The sequence below is a fragment of the Durio zibethinus genome, chromosome 19 (genome assembly GCF_047325235.1).
Source record: "Durio zibethinus cultivar Kanyao isolate XHJ-2024 chromosome 19, ASM4732523v1, whole genome shotgun sequence".
Classification (NCBI taxonomy): Eukaryota; Viridiplantae; Streptophyta; class Magnoliopsida; order Malvales; family Malvaceae; genus Durio; species Durio zibethinus.
This window is the reverse complement of record NC_143180.1, coordinates 3779223-3798546: the sequence shown is the minus strand read 5'-3', so window position 1 is coordinate 3798546 and position 19324 is coordinate 3779223. Positions and strand designations below refer to the sequence as shown.

Below are 19324 nucleotides of genomic sequence, written 5' to 3'. Positions count from 1 at the left end.
CCAAGCCAAGTCGGGGAAGATATTTTCTTGCTGACATGGCAAAACCTTGGATTGCTCGTGTAAAACTGGAATTCTGTCAAGGGTATTTACGTCATTTGAAGAAAACCCCACCACCTCGTCAAGATCCCTCGTCTTTAGCTCCAAAACCAGTCATTGGGGTTTCATTGTGGTCACCCCACGAAAGCGACATCGTCCATTTTTTACCGTGTCCTCGATTCTCCAAACATCATTAACTCATCGCGTAACGTCCCACGTGTCCCTTTACACGATCGAGGGGATCGTCTTATATCCACCACAAACGGTTAAGAGCCCAGCTTTAGATCTCACCTCCACGTCACCTCCACCCATCCACGTGGTCTTTGACGTGGCATCTCTTAACCCTTCAATTAAGCCACGTCATTGGCACGTAAGCGAGAATAATATCTTTTATTCGACGTTTCTTCCTTTCTCTTACACCTTTGGCCTCGCCGTTTCTCAACCAGTCAAGCAAAGCCAGCCAGTTTCTCTTTCAAAATCTTCTTATAAAGATTTCGTTTTTCTTTTATTATTTTTAATTTCATAAACCCTAAATTTTCGAGTTAAAGCTTTCGAGCTTTTCATTTTTTCCCCTGAAATTTTCATGCTTTGCAATTTTTGAAAATTTTGACCTTTGGAAGAATGGGATGAGGATCGGCTTTAAACGAGTTTCGAAAGGTAAATCATTAAAGCTTTGTTTTTCTTTTCTTTTTTTCTAAATTTTTTTAAAGAATTTTCACAGTGTAGTTGTTTCAAAACTCTCTTGGAAAGCTTGTATGTTATTTTATTTTTATTTATTTCTTTGAAACACGGAATCTTGAAATTCGAACGTTGGTTTCCGTTATAACTGTTTATTTAATCTCAGAATCACACTATTTTTTTAAAAATTCTTTTTTTATGTTCTTTTAAAAATTCGAACGATGGTTTTTTTTCTTTTTCCAATGAAAACGAGAATTTAGTTTTTCTTAAAAATCTCTTTTTTATTTTTTGTTTTTTCGAGAACAAAGGAGCAAAAAAAGAAGATTTTGAAGCATTTATTTGAACAAAAAATGTGATTCATGTCGTCAAAATGATCGTACTCGACTTACTTTTGGATATTTCAGCAAGATTTCGTCATTTGTTTTTTTCATTTAATTTGATTTATCCCTTTTTCTTTTATTCTTGTTATCATAGAAATTTGATGCTGTGATCAACTTCACTGCTGTAAAATCTGAGAATTTTACTCTGTTATGATGCTTGAACTGGAAGAAATTTGGGAAGAAAATCTCAAAAATCGAATTTTCAAGTCTTTCTTTGTTTAATTGCGCAACTGTGTTTTTTTTTTTTTTTTGGAAGTTTATTTTAAGTTGACTACTTGAATCCACCATATTTAGGATTTAAATTTCTATATTTTCTTTTCCTGCATATAATTTCAAATTCGAAAAGTTTTTTTTTTTTTTGGATAATTTGTGATGAAAAGGATTACTTCTAATAAATAGTGAATTATATTTGCTAATCTTGAGTCTATAGTTTATGTTCTCAGAAGAAGAAAACATTCTAGTATCTTGAATCAAATGCTCAATTTAAGTGTTTAAGTGACTAAATTCTATGTTGGTTTGTCTCAGCGAAAATTTTGTTTGTTGTTCATGACAGGTCTGAGTAATTTTCTTGGAATTTGTACTTTAGTTATCTGAACCTAAAGGTATGAATTTGTATGTCATGAAAATAGAAATGGCAGTATACCTAGCTTAGGTTGCTTTCTTATTGAATATAAGAATTTCTTATGTGTTGTTGAAAACATGAACTTACATGTGAACATGTATTTATATGTGCGTGCTTTGGTTTTGAGTTAAATAGATCTGAGTTATATGGGGCTTAGGTATATTTGCCAGTAAGATGAGAGCAAGGGTTATATGCAAGTTTATATATGATTGTTACTTGTGCATGACATCTAATATCAAATCTTTTATGTGTTCTCTTCCGTAGGATTTGTTGAAGGTTTGTGTTTGTAGATGTTTGTATCTTGAAGACAACGGGATGTGCAAGCTCTTTTGTGGAAAAAAGGAACCAACTTAATCTGGTGCCTTCCTTATTATTGGTCTTTTTGAATCTGGTTGATGGGGATAGTTCAAATGAGTAATAATGGTCCTGTGACCAATGGATTGGTTGAATTGAATACAAGTGTCCATGATGAGCACAAGCAAATGAGGGATGGGCTCACAGGTGAGGGGCAGGGCCTCTCAGCGGAGGACGAGTCACAGATTAATGAGGATGTGGAAGACAGACATGATGGAAACAAGGAGGTGGTTCAGCTTCAGATCCACATGCGAGGTGTCCAGCAGATGTCACAGCAACAGTCTCATGGTCCTTTGGTTTGCTGGGAGAGGTTTTTACCTCTAAGGTCGTTGAAGGTTCTATTGGTGGAAAATGATGACTCAACTCGCCATGTTGTCTGTGCATTGCTGCGAAATTGTGGCTATGGAGGTCAGTTAACTTTTCTTTCTACAAAATTTTTCTGTTTGCAGTCTGAAATTAAAATATTTTATACCGTGAAAATCAGAGTAGCTGCATAAGCTACCTGAAGACTGGAGTACTTTAGAATCTTATTTGCTTAAAGGATCTGACCCCATATAATGAGAAAGGCTTACTATATTGTTGCTATTTGCAGAAGGGAAACCTATGGTAGGCTTCTTTATTACTGATTATAACATTTTTATAATAACGTTTCTTATAACCTTGACAGCTTTATCTGGCAGTATAAATATGGATTGTCTTCTTGGTTTTGCTCTTTAATGTTGAATGGTTTGTTATATAAGTGTCTCTGATGTGCATATGCCTAATCTATTATTGTGTACCTATTATCCAAAAATAATAGGTGGTGTACTAGTCTGCTATGTATCTTCCTTTTGAATTCAGCTTATTGCCCTTGTAGTGTATATGATTGCTTACCACAGTAATTTGATGATATATCTCACCTTGATATTTATGACAGTTGTTTTGGTCTTCTGTTTGAAACAAATTTGTGATTCATTCTTGAAATTCCCATGTGTTGACCTAAAGTGGGGTGGATTGAAATTTGTGGGTGTATTGTGTATCTGACTGGGACACCAATGGTTCTAAGTTCTTCTTTTCACTTGCTTTTTTTTTTTTTTTGCTTAGTAGTATTACAGTGAAAATTGGATACAAGCTCTTTAAAGATTTTTTTTTTTCTTCTGGAGGTGCATTTTTTCTTTTTCTTTTTCCTTTTGTTGATGGAGAGGTGCATTGTTTCAAAAGGTTTCAATCTTTTCCAAGTTTATTAGAAAGAGTCCTCACTGATACATTAGGTTTCCTATGGATACAGGCATTTAAGTTCTGTCATTTTGAGGCATCTTTAACATAGATATAGATTATAGAAGGGCTTATTGCATTTAATTGAGTACACTATCCTTGAATTATCGGAAAACACTAAGCTTGGAACAGAAAATCTTTTACAGGCTTATGCCATGGTTTTTTCTTCACATTACTTTTTGTGTCAATGGCAAATTTTTTAAATAGGGTCACATTGAGTCAATGAAATGCCAACTCAATGCAACCCATGTCTTAAAATTTTTATATCGCTTTATTTGGAAATCTCTCTCTTTCCCTTTGTTTTTTTTTTTTATTTTACTTTTTTAATTTGCTGTTATGATTTTCCTTAATGATTTTTTGGAATGTTAGTTTGGAAATGGGGCATGGCAACATTAACTTTTGAGTACTTCTTTCTGTATCCTTTTTTTTTGTTTTATTTTCATCTTGTTATTCTTATGATTAGTATTTTATTCGTAGTATAATTTCACAGCTTGCAATTATCTTTTTGTTCACATTATCACTCACAGTTGTGGATTTTTTTTTTTACCTTTCAGTGTCATGTCACAGTTTGTTAATTCTGTTTCTGATATTGTTCTTTACACTATTTACCTGAATAATGTACTTTATCTTACTGTTTGGTATCATGAAAAATCTATCGTTTCTTTGTTGGCTGAGACCTGCTGGTGATTTGAAAGAAAGTTGCTGATTGAGTTGGTTAAAATTCATGTTTCGATAATGAATATTGACATATACTATGTTATTTTTTTAAGCTTTTGGATAGTTGGTTTTAATATTATGTTCTTGTGATTGATAAAATTATGCAGTCATGCAAGAAGCCTTGAAGGAAGAAGTTTGTCTAATCTTGATTTTGTTTATGATTTTATGTAATTTTTTATTTATACTATTTAGATTTTAATGCTCATTATGCTAGTACAAGTGTTATTTAGGTTAATTAGGGTTACAATGGAAATCTCCATTTCTAGGAGTAGAGTTTCACAGATTTCCATATACATACTTCTTTTTGCAAATCCTAGGAGCTTTTGTTGATAATAAATTGAATATTGTTGAGGCTTGTGATTCTCTATCGTCCTCTCCTCAGTTTCTTGCCTTTTTTTCCTTGCTTTCTCCATATCTTCTTTGTTTATTTCTCTGCTCCTCCCTAATTTTCAAATCCATCCAATAAATTGCATCATGAAGAAGAGTCTTGGAGGAAGAAATCAATTATTTTAAATCTTGGAATTCTGATCTTGATTTAAGATTTATGCTGTTTTCATTTTATTTTACATTTGAAATCTCCATTATTAGGAGTAGGGTTTCACAGGTTTCCATACACATACTTCTTTTTGCGAATCCTAGGAGCTTTGGTTGATGATAAACTGAATATTGTTTAAGCTTGTGATTCTCTATCCTCCTCTCCTCAGTTTCTCCTCTTGATTTCCCCTCGGTTTCTCCTCTTGATTTCCCCTCGTTCTCTCTTTGTTTATTTCTCTTTTTCCATTGCTTCGTCTCTCATCTCTAATGTTCAATACAATAAATTGCATCATGAATGAAGAGTCTTGGTGGAAGAAATCAATTATTTTAATTTTGGAATTCTGATCTTGATTTAGGATTTATGCAAATTTGATTTTAATTTAGGTTAGGTATTAATTCTGCTTTTTTTTTTTTTTGAATTAATGAAGGTTATATTTTATGTTTCTATTTGCATTGACAGTCCTGTGTTTAGCCAATGTGTGCATCACCCCTGTTTAGTAAAGTTTACTTAGTGGCCTCTTATGATCCGAAAAATATCATATAAATTTAATAAGAGAACCACACTCTATTTTTAGAGATTCCAAATTTGATTAAGATGCACCTTAAGTAATGAATTTGATCTATCTTGGTTATCCACTCAATATCATGAATTACTGTATTCGATCAAGGTAATTGAAATTTTTTCTCTATTCATTTGTTTCAGTGCATGACTGTCTGGTTTCACATCTAATTGTTTGGTTGAGATTTATTAAAGGAAAATTTTACTTTTTTATTGTTGTGACTTGTTTCATTAGAAGAAAATAAAGAACAGTAACTATTTTTATTTATTTAGTTTTTTAAAAAGATTTGGGAAGAGTCTTGGATTTTTGGCCTTAAATTTGGAGTAAATAACCAAAATTTTCATCCGAATATTATGTTAACTTCTGTGTTTGCTCACCAAAGAGATTAGTGTACCCTAACTTTTTTTATTTTGGTATCTTCTTTAACACATGTTTGAAATCTGTCTTTGATATTATGTAGCTCTCTTATGAATATTTTTCATTGTATAATAGCACTCAAAAGCTATGTTGTTCTAGCTGTCTAGGTTGTGTTACTCATTGGAGAATTTGACTGCAAACCTAAAATCACCTAGAGGGTCAAAATATTTTCACTGGTAGATGGGCCTGCAGCATTGGAGATAGAATTGGTCTAGCCAAATTAGTTCTAACTGATATGAATTGTTTTTCAGTTAGTTAAGTTTTAATTTATATATTTTATATATAGCCTTGCTACAACTTCAACTACCTGTCAATTATGTGCATTTTACTGAAACTTGCAGTAATAAGAAACTTTTATATGTTAGAATGTGTTGCTTGTTGAATTCAACCCATGTTAATGTTGGTTGCATATGGGTCACACTGGTGGTCCTTAAGATTTTTCAAGTTTCAGAGTCATGGAGAATTGAGAAACAGGGTTTGTAGCTTTATAGAGACTTGGTGAAGAAAAATACTGGGGGTTGAAAATAAGGTTTATTGGCCTGATTTAAATCTGATCTTCATAATATGGAATTATTTAGTTTTGCATTGCTAGAAGAAAGAGGAAGTGCAAAATAAATAAATCAACGAATGGTAATGTAACGAGTTAAAACAATCCTGGTTATTTTGACTCAGCCAAGATTTCAGCTACTGGTGTCAATCACAATGTACTTTAATACCTTTTTCACTTAACACTAGTTTGAGAATTCCTATTCATCTTCACAATCTTCTTCTTCTAAAATATTTTCTATTAGAGAAAGTGCAGGTCCAAGTACTAAGGGGGAAAAGCTGAAAAGAAGTCATATGATGAGATGTCCAATAATAAGCTACCTTGATAGAGCCCTTATTTGTATCTCTAAGTAAGGAACGTTGGCTATTAGGGAGCCTTGGAAGTAAGGAATTGATCCTTCAGCCTTTGAAATTTGAAATAGAAATTTTGTATCTATGAAGAACTTAATGAACAGGTAGGTTATTAGCTGCAAAAGCACCAAACTTTCGAACTAATCTTTCATAAATAAACTTGTGAGAATCTTTTCTTCCTTAAGGATGGTGCAATTAAAATTTCGTGGGTCATATTTTGATTGACAAGTTGGCAACAGAATGTAGTTTCTGGCTTTAATCCATAAGGTTATGATATCATCCTTTTGTCCATAAGGTTAAGAATGAAATTAGAGAATGAACTGCACCTCTACTGACATGTGACTATGTCTGAATCAAATCATTCTTGGTTATTATGAAAAACTATTTGGTGTCGTTGGTTGCTTCATCTATTCCACATCTTCATTTCTCCAAAACCCATTTCATCTTATATTAATTGTTGCTTGATTTATCATCCCTTTGACCTTGGGCTTCTATTTTTGTTGAATTTCATACACGTTAATATGATGAAATAACTTTTCAAACCATTTATCTACTTGTCAAACTTGTTTTAACATCTTAGAAAGAAATTAGGTTCACATAGTTTAGTTCCTTCAGTAAATTCTTTAGCTACAGTAGAGCAACAATGTTGGAATTGTTTCATAAGCTAAACTTTACAGTTGAATAAATTTCTGGAATAAAACTCTTTTATACCTCCATATTTTCTTATTAAAATGCTAGAATTGCTTGAAAAAAATATATAGGCTAAAGACCGGATATGCCCAACCTTAAAACCCGAGATTTTCATGCATAAAAATATAGAAACATCATCTTATCAAAGGAGAGATTTACTCTCTACACATAATACAAAAATAACTATGATTTGTTGTAATTACCCAAATCACTCCTTATTCTAAAAATAAGAGACTTAACTAAAATAACCTAGGAAAGTGCAATAGCCTGAGGTGGATCTTTTATCAGTTACGAATTTGCATAATCAGTATCTGTATATGCCTCTAAAATCAGGCTTGAATTTCTTTTGAATAAGATACATTTCCTAGAATTAGCCTTCAAATAGTGCAATACACGGTAGATAGCCTGTAGGTGCACTTTTTTAGGACTATGCATAAGTTAACTTATTACATTCACAGCATATGCTATATCAAGTCTAGTATGTGAGAGATAAATGAGTCTTCCAATTAATCTTTGGTATATCTCTCTATCTACAGCAACATCTTCATTAACTTTTCCAAGTTTATGATTAGGATCTATAGGGGTATTTGCAGGTTTGCATGTGGGCTTCCTAGTTTCCTTCAGAAGATCCATTACATATTTCTGTTATGAGATGAAAATACGATGCCGTGAGTGAACTACTTCAATTCCTAGGAAGTACTTCAATTTCCTTAGCTTTTTTGTCTCAAATTCTCTAGCCAAACACTGTTTTAGAAATTCTCTCTCTTTTTCATCATCTCTAGTTACAATTATATCATCAACATATACTAATAGAACTGTGACTCCCTGAATCAGAGTGTTTGATAAACAATGTGTGATCTTCTTGACTCTGCTTATATCCCATTGCTAGTATCACTTTGGCAAATCTCCCGAACGAAGCCCTAAGAGACTGTTTAAGGCCGTATAAAGCCTTTTTCAGCTTGCATACTTTGTTTGCTTTTAGATAACCTCTAAATACTGGTGGAACTTTCATATATATTTTTTCTTCTAAATCACCATTTAGAAAAGCATTCTTTACATGAAATTGTTGAAGCTGTCAATTTTAATTTGCAGCTAATGATAACAAAATCTTAACTATATTCATCTTGGCCACTGGAGCAAAAGTTTCCTGATAATCTGCTCCATAAGTTTGAGTGTAGCCCTTAGCTACCAACCTGGCTTTATACCTTTCAATAGTACCATCAATCTTGTATTTTACAGTGAAAACTCATTTACACCCAATTGGATTTTTTCTTTTTGGAAACTCTACCAGTTCCCATGTTTTATTTTTCTCTAAGGCCTCCATTTCTATTGTCATTGCTTGCCTCCATTTCTCATTGGATAATGCCTTGGATAATGTAGTTGGAACAAAAAGTGTTTAGGCTCACAAGAAAATTTTTGTTGGATGGTGAGAATTTCTCAAATGACACAAAATTAGAGATTGGGTATAGTAGATGCTTAGTATATTCTCTGGTTCTTTTCCTAATGGTAGTAGGTAGATCATAATCACTGGTTATAGTTTTGGGAGATTAATGCTCATTTTGAGAAACAAAGTGAAAGACTGTAGTTACCTCATTTTTAGAGTTAGGATCAGGTTGTTGGACTTGCATTGGTTTAGGATCTGGAACTTTTGTTCTTGAGTACACCTGTAATTCCGTCATAGAATCAAGAACACTATTATCCTTTGTCACATCTTCTGTGTTTGGGATGGGTTCAGACTCAAATTCTATGTTTGAATTGGACTCAGAAGAAACAGGTTTCGATTGAAAAGAATTAATGGGTGAAAATATTGAAGAGGAGGACAAATCAAGCAAAAAGAAGTCTTTATCCTTATCTTCCCTGAATGAAGTTTCTCCCTGAAGATAAGGTTGAATAAAAAATGGTTTACTTTGTTCAAAAGTGACATTTGCAGGCACATAAAATTTTTTGGTAGGAGGATAATAGCACTTATACCCTTTCTGAGTTGATGAATATCCCACAAAAATGCACTTAATTGTTTTAGGATCCAACTTCCCCCTATTGTGACTGTGAACATGAGCAAATGATTTATAATCAAATATTTTAGGTGTGAGGTTGTTTATGGTATTAAAGTTGGGATGGAATTGTGAGAGTAGTTCCATAGGAGTTTTAAATCCCAAAACCCTTGAAGGTAACCTATTTATAATATGTGTGGCAGTGAGAACAGCTTCCCCCTAGTAGGATTTGGGTATGTTTGCTTGCAAAAGTAAAGCTCGGGTTGTGGCTAGTAAATGACTATTTTTTCTCTCTGTCACTTCATTCTACTGTGGAGTATTAACATAAGATGACTCATGAATATTCCCTTCCTTTTGGAAATAGGTAGATAAACTTTGTTTGAAATAGTCTCTTGCATTATCAAATCTAAATCTCTTGATTTTCACTCCAAATTGATTCTGGATCATGTTTTGGAAGCTTAAAAACATACTATTAACATTTGGTTTAGATTTAAGTAAAAATATCCAAGAGACCTTGGTACAAACATCTATGAAAGAAACAAATCACCTTGTACCAAAAATATTAGGAATTGTAGAAGGATCTTATATGTCACTATGAATCAAGTAAAAAGGAGTAGAACTTATTTTATTACTAATTGGAAAAGACACACATCTATGTTTTGTAAGTTCACAAATATCACAACGAAAATCTTCACCATTTAATCCTTTGAACAAAGAATGAAACATGTTTTTCAAAGTTCCAAAAGAAGGATGTCCAAGACAAAAATGATAAAGCCAGATTTTGTCTTTATTGGGAGATTTTTCATAAAGAAATGAGAAAGGTAATCTATCCTTGATATTACTTGTGTTGTTTGATGTCTCAAGATAGTATAGTCCATCATTCTCCTTGGCAAGTCCAATTTTCTTCCCTGAACTCCGGTCTTAAAATTCACAATAAAAGGGATAAAAAGTCACTTTGCAGTTCATATCTCTAGTAACAATAGTTTTTGTATAGATATCAAATTAGTAGACAATCCAAGAACATGAAGAACATTTTTAAGAACAAATGAGGAATTAATTTGAACCTCTCCTAATCCTACCACTGTAATAAGTGAACCATCTGTAACAACAATTTTCTTATTACTAGAACATAGGGTATATGTACTAAACTTTTGTAAGGAATGAGTCATATGGTTTGTGGCTCTTGAGTCAATGAACCAAGAACTCATAATAGGCTTAACCGAGAAATTTAATCCATGAGAACTAGAAGCTTTATCTGAACTAGAGACCTTACCCAAAGAATATACGCCAATAGGATTTTCGAGAGTTTTCAATAGGCTTATTAGTTTCTCAATTTCTTTTCTGTCCAACTCGTTTTGTTTTCGAGACTTCTATAGTACTCCGGTGATTTTACCAATTGTCACATCCAAATCAAGTAGTAGTGGCAAATTCTACTATCTCTGACAGGGTTATTTTTCTCAGAACTAAAATGAGTCTTGATAATAAAGGTTTAACTAGAGATGATTTTAGGCAATGAAGGCCAAAGAAGGAAAAAATAAGACTAAAATATTTAACAAAATTTGGGTATGAAGGCCTAAAATAGAATTCAACAATTAAGGATGAAAAATTTTTTCTTCCCACGAAGAGCCTAAAGCTTTAAAATCATGTTAAACATCCAACTTACAACCAATTAGCAATAGGTGGAGGGCCCAATTTGAATATAAGACTATAGGATGTTTGATAGTCACTAGATGTGTGATGACCCACTTTTAACAGGCCCCCATCACGTGTAAGCGAAGATGAAAGAAGCCTTCCACATGACAAATTAAGAAAAGGCAATGGAAAGAAAGTCCTAGCTCTCATACCATGTGGAAAAACTAAAAAATAAAACTATGTAGAAAACTAAGAGTAAAACTGAATGTATATTTAAAAACTGCTCATAAAGAATTATACAAACACCTTAGGTTTATATACAACTAATTAGTGAGTAAACTAGGAAACTAAATCTTCTTAAAATTGATCCTATGATTGGGGGATCATCTATCCTAATTTTTTGTCCTTAATTTTGGGAATACAAATACTTAATTCTAGAGATACAAATATAAATATACATATTACAAGATTACAACCAATTATAAATAAGTATTTTCTCACAAATAGCTAATCAAAGAAGAGATTTTACTCTCTACACATAATAAGAAATAACTAACGGATTAAATCACTCATTATTATAAAAATAAGAGACTTAACTAAAATAGACAAAGTCAACTAATCAAGCAATAATGAATATTAGATTTTCACAAAAGTTAATAGGGTACACTTGATGGAAAATTATGAGACATTTTGAGATTAATATCATAAAAGAAACCTAAATTTTGTAAGCTGTTTGAGGGCTTCATAATACTTGTTGAACAATGCTGATGAAAGGTAGGTTTGATTTCTAATTAGTATGCATTTGTTAGTATTTGAAAAGGTCTTAACTAGGCTTCAAAGTGAATACAAAAATGTTTCGGGACTAAAATAGTTTTTAAGATGCAAAGAAGGTGTAGGCTTCATAGTTAGATTTCCTTGGCTTTAGGAAGGCCACCTAAGGTCCCACAGGCTTCAAATCTAGGTTATGGCACTTCTTCATACAATCCAAAAGGACATTATAATAAACTAGGGGAAACTTCATGGACCTATTATGTATTAATTGAAAGGCCTGACAGGCAATATATATAGACTTGGTAATCCTAATCTTACAAGAACTTGATGTTAGGGGTAGGGAACCATAAAGGTTAATTTTAAAGAATTTCAATTTTAAAGAATTTCTACATGATAGAAAAGGTCCCAATAAGAGGAAAGACTCAAAATAACACTGAAGGGATTCACTTTTCACAAAATGCAAGTGCTTTATCTTTTATTAAAAAAAAAAGGCTTGTAAAAAATTTTTATGCCCCATGAGCATGAAGATCTTAGTTTCATAACATAGGCTTCTAAACTGAAAGGAATAAGATGGGGCTTTAGAAAAAAAAAAAGGTAAATGATATCAATCTGTTCATTAGAAAATTTTATTTCAATTTGGTGGTTATTTTATTTCTCATAGATACCTTCTTAATTTAACTAAGGTGCTATGCTTTCTCAAGATTTTTTGACTGATGGTCTTGAGGTAGCGATATGATGTCTCATTGAGGATTTTAACTGTTCATCGAGATTGTTCTTAACTATATTGCATTTGTTTTCAATGTAAGTAGCTCTTTTGGTTTATATGTATATGATTGCTTTATAAAAAAATATCTTGTATACACCTTTTACGCATGTCATTTTACCCTTAACTTCTTTTCTGTTACCTATGGGCCTAAGATCTTCTTCTTTTTTTTTTTTTTTTCAATCTTGGCAGTTGCTGCTGTATCAAATGGTCAACAAGCTTGGAAGATCTTGGAAGATCTAACCAATCACATTGATCTTGTTTTAACTGAGGTAGTCATGCCTTGTTTGTCAGGCATTGGCCTTTTATGCAAGATAATGAACCACAAAACTTGCAAGAATATTCCAGTGATTAGTGAGTATATTTCCTCTATTGTTTCTCCCTTTTTTAAAATAATGCAATTTTATACCTATTCTTAACAAATTTTATACCTTTTCCTCTATTCTTAACAAATTGATACTTTTAACTGCTACACCTGATGAGTTTTATGTGCAGTGATGTCATCACATGATTCTATGAATATAGTCTTTAAGTGTTTGTCCAAGGGTGCAGTTGACTTTTTAGTGAAGCCCATTCGAAAGAATGAGCTTAAAAATCTTTGGCAGCATGTTTGGAGGAAATGCCACAGCGTGAGTTGCTAACTTGCTAGTCATCCCACTTTTGTATGAAACTATATGGACAATTTCAGGTCTGTCCTTATAAATACCTGTTTCTCTGTCAATTGTTGAGCTACTTGGACAAAAAGCAAGATGTTTACTTTGCCAAGTTTCCCTGTGAAATTTGGAATTTTTATACAAAATTTTTGCTTTTATGTTTTCATTGTTTTTACCAGTTTCTTGACATAAGACAGCAGAAAAGTGCAAACTTTTTTCTTCTGTTTTGTATTTACTGTTCATCCTTTCATCAGTCTAGTGGTAGTGGAAGTGAAAGTGGTATACGGACTCAGAAATCCACAAAATCAAAAAGTTTTGATTCAGACAACAATACTGGAAGTAATAATGAGGATGACATTGGAAGTGTGGGTTTGAATGTTCGGGATGGAAGTGACAATGGAAGTGGCACTCAGGTGAACTTCATTATAGAACCATTATTTTACTCTTGCTACTCTTATTGATCTGATATAGATAGAAACTATGCTTGCTTCGACTTGGCTTTCAAATATTTGATTGGTTTGCTATTTCCTTTATGCTTTCACATTGCTTGTGGTATCTTATGTTTTCTCTAATTACCATAATAATCAGTATCAAAGGATATGACTGGATCATTATTCCATTTTAATTATTAAAATAATTGTGATGCAAATTTCAAAATTAATTGTCAAATATAAGATTGATTTGAGTTTACTGATAGGTTTTATAATAATCATGTGGAGTTTTCCCAGCCTTACATATAAGCTTCTGTTTTCATTGAACACACTCCATCTTCCTTTGCTTTTATTATGAATCTAAACACCCTTTGTATAGAGCTCTCGAAACAATGTAGAGGAAAAGAAAGGTGGTACATGGTTATGTTCATTAATGCACACTCTAATTAATTGTAGAATTACCTAGTTTTAAATCCTAGTCTGTGGCAATTATAATTTAATTTATATCTCAACTGTCATATTTTAGTTTCCACTAAAACAATATCATGCTAATCTGCTGAGCAATTTCGTTTAAAAAAAATGAATCTTTGGGGTGACCTTTCCAGTATGGGCATAGTGTATAATGGTAGAAAAAACACTTGGATTATTTTTGGACGGTTGAAAGGTAAATTTCTTTAGCACATATGATGGAAGAAGGTTGAGATACCCCTAAAGCAAACTTCTTTTAATATGCTTGAGGCAAATTTCTTATTTGGTAGCGCTAAGAAATATTGTAGTGTCTTGCTTTCTAAATTCTTAGAACTGCTGCAAATGAAGTTACAATCTGTTTTATGGCGACACCTTCTTGATTCATCTCCAATTATATTGACCTAATTATTGATTTTGTTTAGCAAATATGCAACTTATTGAAAGAGTGATATTGACATTGAGCAAGTAATTGAAACACTAAGTAATAAAGTTGCTTACAATTATTGTCTAAATAAATTATAAAAAAAAAAAAAAAAAAACTTTTCTGGGAAAGTTTGAGCTGATGGATTTCCCAACTTAAAAGAAAGATAGTGTTTTGGCATATATCCCTATGGTACGTTATAAACAAAATAAGAATCTTGTCACGTTCGCCTCTACGATTAATGACATGTTAGATAAAGTGGTAAGAGTGGAAGTGTTACTCTTAAGTAGATTAAAACAGCAGCTAATTCCATATTCAAATACCATGTGTTTTTTGGGAGACAACAAAGATTCTTATACAAATGATTAGTAATATTTTTAGCCTATTTGAAAAACCTAGCACATTTGTGCATAACTCATGTTCTCAAGCCATATACTAAAACATAGGCTGTTTTTTATCTTTTATTTTTTTCTATTGTTTATGGTCTTACCGGAGATGATTACTTTTAGCATTTCTATTTTGTGGAACTTTAAAAATATTGTGAATGAAAGATTGTATCATAACCTTCATAAGTGTAATTTTTTGTAAAGGAGCTGCCTTTCTATGTGTATGTGGGGTCATTTAAAGGGCTTTTATTTTATGTTTATAATTTTATTTTACTTTAACTTTCATGAATTAGCCTTTTTTTAATTGCAATTTATTGGCATTTCCTTTTTTCAAAGAACTGAGGAGGCTGAGGGAAGAAGGTTTTCTTTTTCTTTTTCTTTTAAAAAAAAAAGGGAAAGAAAAGAGCAGTATGCTAAATGGATAATCGAAACTTTGGCCCCCTTCCATGCAACACTTAGACTCTTAAATTCTCTCTCTAAAGTCAACTGACAACCATTATCTGGAAATTCACTCCCACCAATGGAATGCTTACTTGAGTTTGGCTTGTTGGAATGTAGAGTTTTCCTTCTGTGCTAGCTTAGCTACCTTTTCATAGTGAATGGATCTATAATCTTCCACCCCCTTCCCCAAACCCCCTATGTGTTTGGTCATGTAATTGATACAGGCTGTTAGCTAATAAACACCAATGATGAGACAGTATTATAGGCATACTGCATCAGTTTTCCCAAAACTAGTATTTAACTTTAATAATTGATTGTTTGACCTCATACATTTTCCAAGAACCATCCATTGTTGCATATTTATAAAATTTTGAACCATGCATGTCTTCATACTTTCCCTAAGGATCCCATTCTCAGTTACTTTTCACAACTGATCTTATAGTGAGCTAAACTTGAGGGTGGAATCTCTATGTATGTTGACACCTCAAATCATTTCTTTCAAGCCTTAACCTATTCAATGAAGAGAAAAGCTATTAATGTTTCTAGCCTTTACTATATATATTTCTTTCCCTTTTTTCTTCTTTTGAGGTGTTAAAACTTAAACCTGTTCTTACGTTTTTAAGCTACCAAATTTTAGTATTGCCATTAGCATGAAAGGAGCCTCATCTTTGTGAGCTTTGTAATAAATTGAACAAGATGCGTTGATGTTACTACTCTTCATGACACTTCTTGATCAAATATGGCTTTTTATCCATTTGAGTTGTTCTTTAGATCAAGCTAGTATGATAACACTGAAATCTGTAGAACTTCTCCAAGCCATAACCAATTGGCACCCACATTTTTACCTAGTTTGAAATATCTTCTGCCTCTTGTCAGATGAATGCTTGAGTCTTTGAATGGGCCAAATTATTATCCACAGGCCAAATCATTTTTAGACACGGTTCAAATTACTAAAGCTTTCTTAGGGAATAAGAATGCAATTCATGCTTTTAGACATGCATTTTGACATGCTTGCATAGCTAGCTAAATTTTTTAAGATTATCCTCTTGTCTTTGAATTTGTACATGTGATTGTCCCTCAAGTTCATCAAAAGGTTTCAGTGTATGATGAAAGGTAGATAACATGTTCACATGCAATTAATGACATACTCATGGCCAAAAACCTTAAATGCATTGTTGATTTGGAATATCTTGATGCACTAAATTCTTTATTTGCAGAGCTCATGGACAAAGAGAGCAGTAGAGGTTGACAGCTCCCAGCCGATATCAACATGGGACCAGTTAGTCAATCCTCTTGATAGCACTTGTGCACAGGTTATCCCTTCCAAGTCTGAAGTTTTAGGGAATAGCTGGGTTCCTATAACAGCCACAAGGGAGTGTGATAGACAGGATGATGAACTTGGTATGTGCAGAACCGTTCATAACTGCCTTTTGCTATCTTTAGGTTTTTGTTCTTGTCTTTCTCTTTGATTAAATTGTAATGCATCTCTATGCCAGACAATGCTGTTATGGGCAAAGACTTGGAGATGGGGGTACCTAAAATTACAGCTTTGCAGCTTCGAAACCCAAGTGAAAAGGTCAGTACCAACATAGCAGGTGCTACAAGTAAAGAAAATTTATCTGAAATAAACCCCAAGAAAGATGATGAGAAATTGGAGGAGCAATTGGAGCTTAACAGTGAGAAACCTGGTGGTGATTTGAGAAACCGAGCTGCTGACCTGATAGGTGTCATCAGTAACAACACTGATGCTCAGATAGAAAAAGCAGTTTTTGACATCTCAAATTGTCTCCCCACGGACTCTGACGCAAAAGATAATGCCGTCTATGACACCAAGGAAATACCTTCTCTTGAGCTAAGTTTAAAGAGACTGAGAGATGTTGGAGATACTGGAACAAGTGCCCATGAACGTAAAGTGTTGAGACATTCCGACCTTTCAGCCTTCTCAAGGTATTTGGAAACTGTGGCTCCTAATGTTTAAATATCCCAATTTTACAGTGTAGTAATTGTTATTTTCATGCAGATATAATTCTGGTTCAACTGCTAATCAGGCCCCAACAGGAAATGTTGGTAGTTGTTCTCCACTTGATAATAGCTCAGAGGCAGCTAAAACAGATTCTATGAAGAATTTCCATTCTAACTCAAATAGCATTCCTCCAAAGCAACAGTCCAATGGAAGTAGTAACAATAATGACATGGGTTCCACCACTAATAATGCCTTCAGCAAACCAGCGGTACTCAGTGACAAGCCAGCACCTAAAACTTCAGTTAAATCTTTTCATCCCTCTTCAGCCTTCCAACCAGTGCAGAATGGCCGTGTTTCTGCTCTGCAACCTCTCGCACAAGGTAAGGCTGATGCTGCACTAGGTAAGAGGATTTTAGTTCAAGCAAGGGTGCAAGTGCAGCGTCACCATCACCATTATCACCACCACCACCACCACCACCACGTCCATAACATTTCCCAAAATCCAAAATTAGGTAACGTTGTTGATTTTTCTTTGGAAAATATGGCAGCAGCAGTTCCCCAGTGTGGGTCTTCCAATATGTCACCACGTTTTGAAGGCAATGCTGGTAACCATAGTTTGAATGGAAGTGCATCAGGAAGTAACCATGGAAGCAATGGACAGAACGGAAGCAGCACTGCATTAAATACCGGGGGAATGAATCTTGAAAGTGAAATTGGGGTGCCTGGGAAAGGTGGAACTGTTGGTGGAATCGGATTTGGAGGCAGCAATGGAGTTTATCAAAACCGTTTTGCTCAAAGAGAAGCTGCTTTGAACAAATTCCGCCAGAAAAGGAAAGAAAGATGCTTTGAGAAGAAGGTAACTGTATTGCATTGTGACACTGGAAATGTTTGTTTGACGCAGTATGGAGACACATCTTACTTATAATATAATTTCAAAAATTATGAAAGCTGATAAAACCTTCTTAGCTAAACCTAAATATTTGTCAGACATATGAAGATGTCCTCAATCACCTGGGACTCTAGAAAACTAGATTTTCCCTAACAGTATTCAGCTTTGCTGGTATCATATGGAGCTATCCACCAGCATGATAATAGTCATGGTCACCTCACCTGAGTTGATTTACAAGTTCTGAAGTGTTAATTTGTTTTTCTTTATTCTAACTTCATTGGCTTCCAGAATTCTATTTTTGAATTAAAAATTGACAAAGACATCTCCCTAACGTCTACTGTTTCAGGTTCGATATCAGAGTAGAAAGAAACTGGCAGAGCAGAGACCGCGGATTCGAGGACAGTTTGTGCGACAGGTCCATGAAGACAAAAACAAGGATACAGATTGCTAAAACACCCTCTTCCCTTAGTCCGTGCAAAATTTTATGTATCAGATTAGCCCTACCGGGAAGGGAGAATTCAGATTCCATGGTGCCGGATTGTGCACGTAGCAATAACAAAATACATACTCTTAATCAAAGACCAAATTCATTTTAAGGACTCGAGTCATCTTGAACTGTACTTTATTAGTCTGACCTATATGGCTACGACCTAAACTATAACTACTACAACTACCTTGCACAAGGTAACAACCCTTGAAGGGGTTGTTGCCCTCTGCTATACTAGTACTACTACCATCCACTGTGGTTTGCTGTTGTTTGTTAAAAGACTTGCATGCAAGAAGTGGGTACATAAAGACTGTTCTCTTGTGAAGTTTGTTTCATGTGCATTTCTTAACCATTTCTTATGAACTCTTTTCTTCCATTTAAGTTGTGACCGAATTTGGCTATGACTTGCACAGATTTCCCAGAAGCCAAATGAAGCACAGTTTCAATTAGGAAAGGTTAGATAGGTTTCATTCTGGTTTCCATAAAGCTGTGCTCCCACTTCACATACAAAACTCGCTTTGTGGTTGCATAGTTAAGGCATAGATACATCAACAAACTAAACTTTATATTTCATAATTTTGGGGCAAAAAAAAAAAAATCTTGTTAAGTTGTAATTTTGAATTTTCTTGTATCACTCGTTTCTATTAAAAATAACATTTTCATGAATAGATCAGTGCTTAATTTGATTTCCTTCAGTAGAGCTACTGATCTAGCGTTATAAAAAATAAAGTGAACACATCCAGCCAAGCACTATCCTTTTCAACATGGACAGGAGAGATGTCTAAGCTTATGCTAACAGTCACGTGTACTGTTCGTAGAGTATTGGATTCTTAATTTGATTCAAATCTTAATTATCTTAAATATTTCTATACTCATACCTAGGTAGACT

The 19324-nt window shown here is 33.6% G+C and overlaps 1 protein-coding gene across 9 annotated transcripts; it reads left to right on the top strand.

Annotated features, from left to right (window-relative positions):
• The first annotated feature begins 454 nt into the window (after window positions 1-454).
• Window positions 455-18770, top strand: LOC111310271 (two-component response regulator-like PRR37). 9 transcript variants are annotated; one of them, XM_089748374.1, is made up of 11 exons: window positions 455-693; window positions 1648-1696; window positions 1981-2478; window positions 12489-12650; window positions 12792-12925; window positions 13204-13362; window positions 16314-16497; window positions 16593-17043; window positions 17117-17439; window positions 17611-17915; window positions 18295-18770. In XM_089748374.1, exons 3-11 carry the CDS (start codon window positions 2112-2114, stop codon window positions 18397-18399), a joined length of 2190 nt encoding a protein of 729 aa, XP_089604500.1. In that variant the 5' UTR covers window positions 455-693; window positions 1648-1696; window positions 1981-2111; the 3' UTR covers window positions 18400-18770. The 9 variants fall into 9 exon arrangements, with proteins under 9 accessions (XP_089604500.1, XP_089604499.1, XP_089604498.1 ...); XM_089748373.1 differs by having other exon boundaries at window positions 17608-17915; XM_089748372.1 differs by having other exon boundaries at window positions 17117-17460; window positions 17608-17915.
• The last annotated feature ends 554 nt before the right edge of the window (window positions 18771-19324 follow it).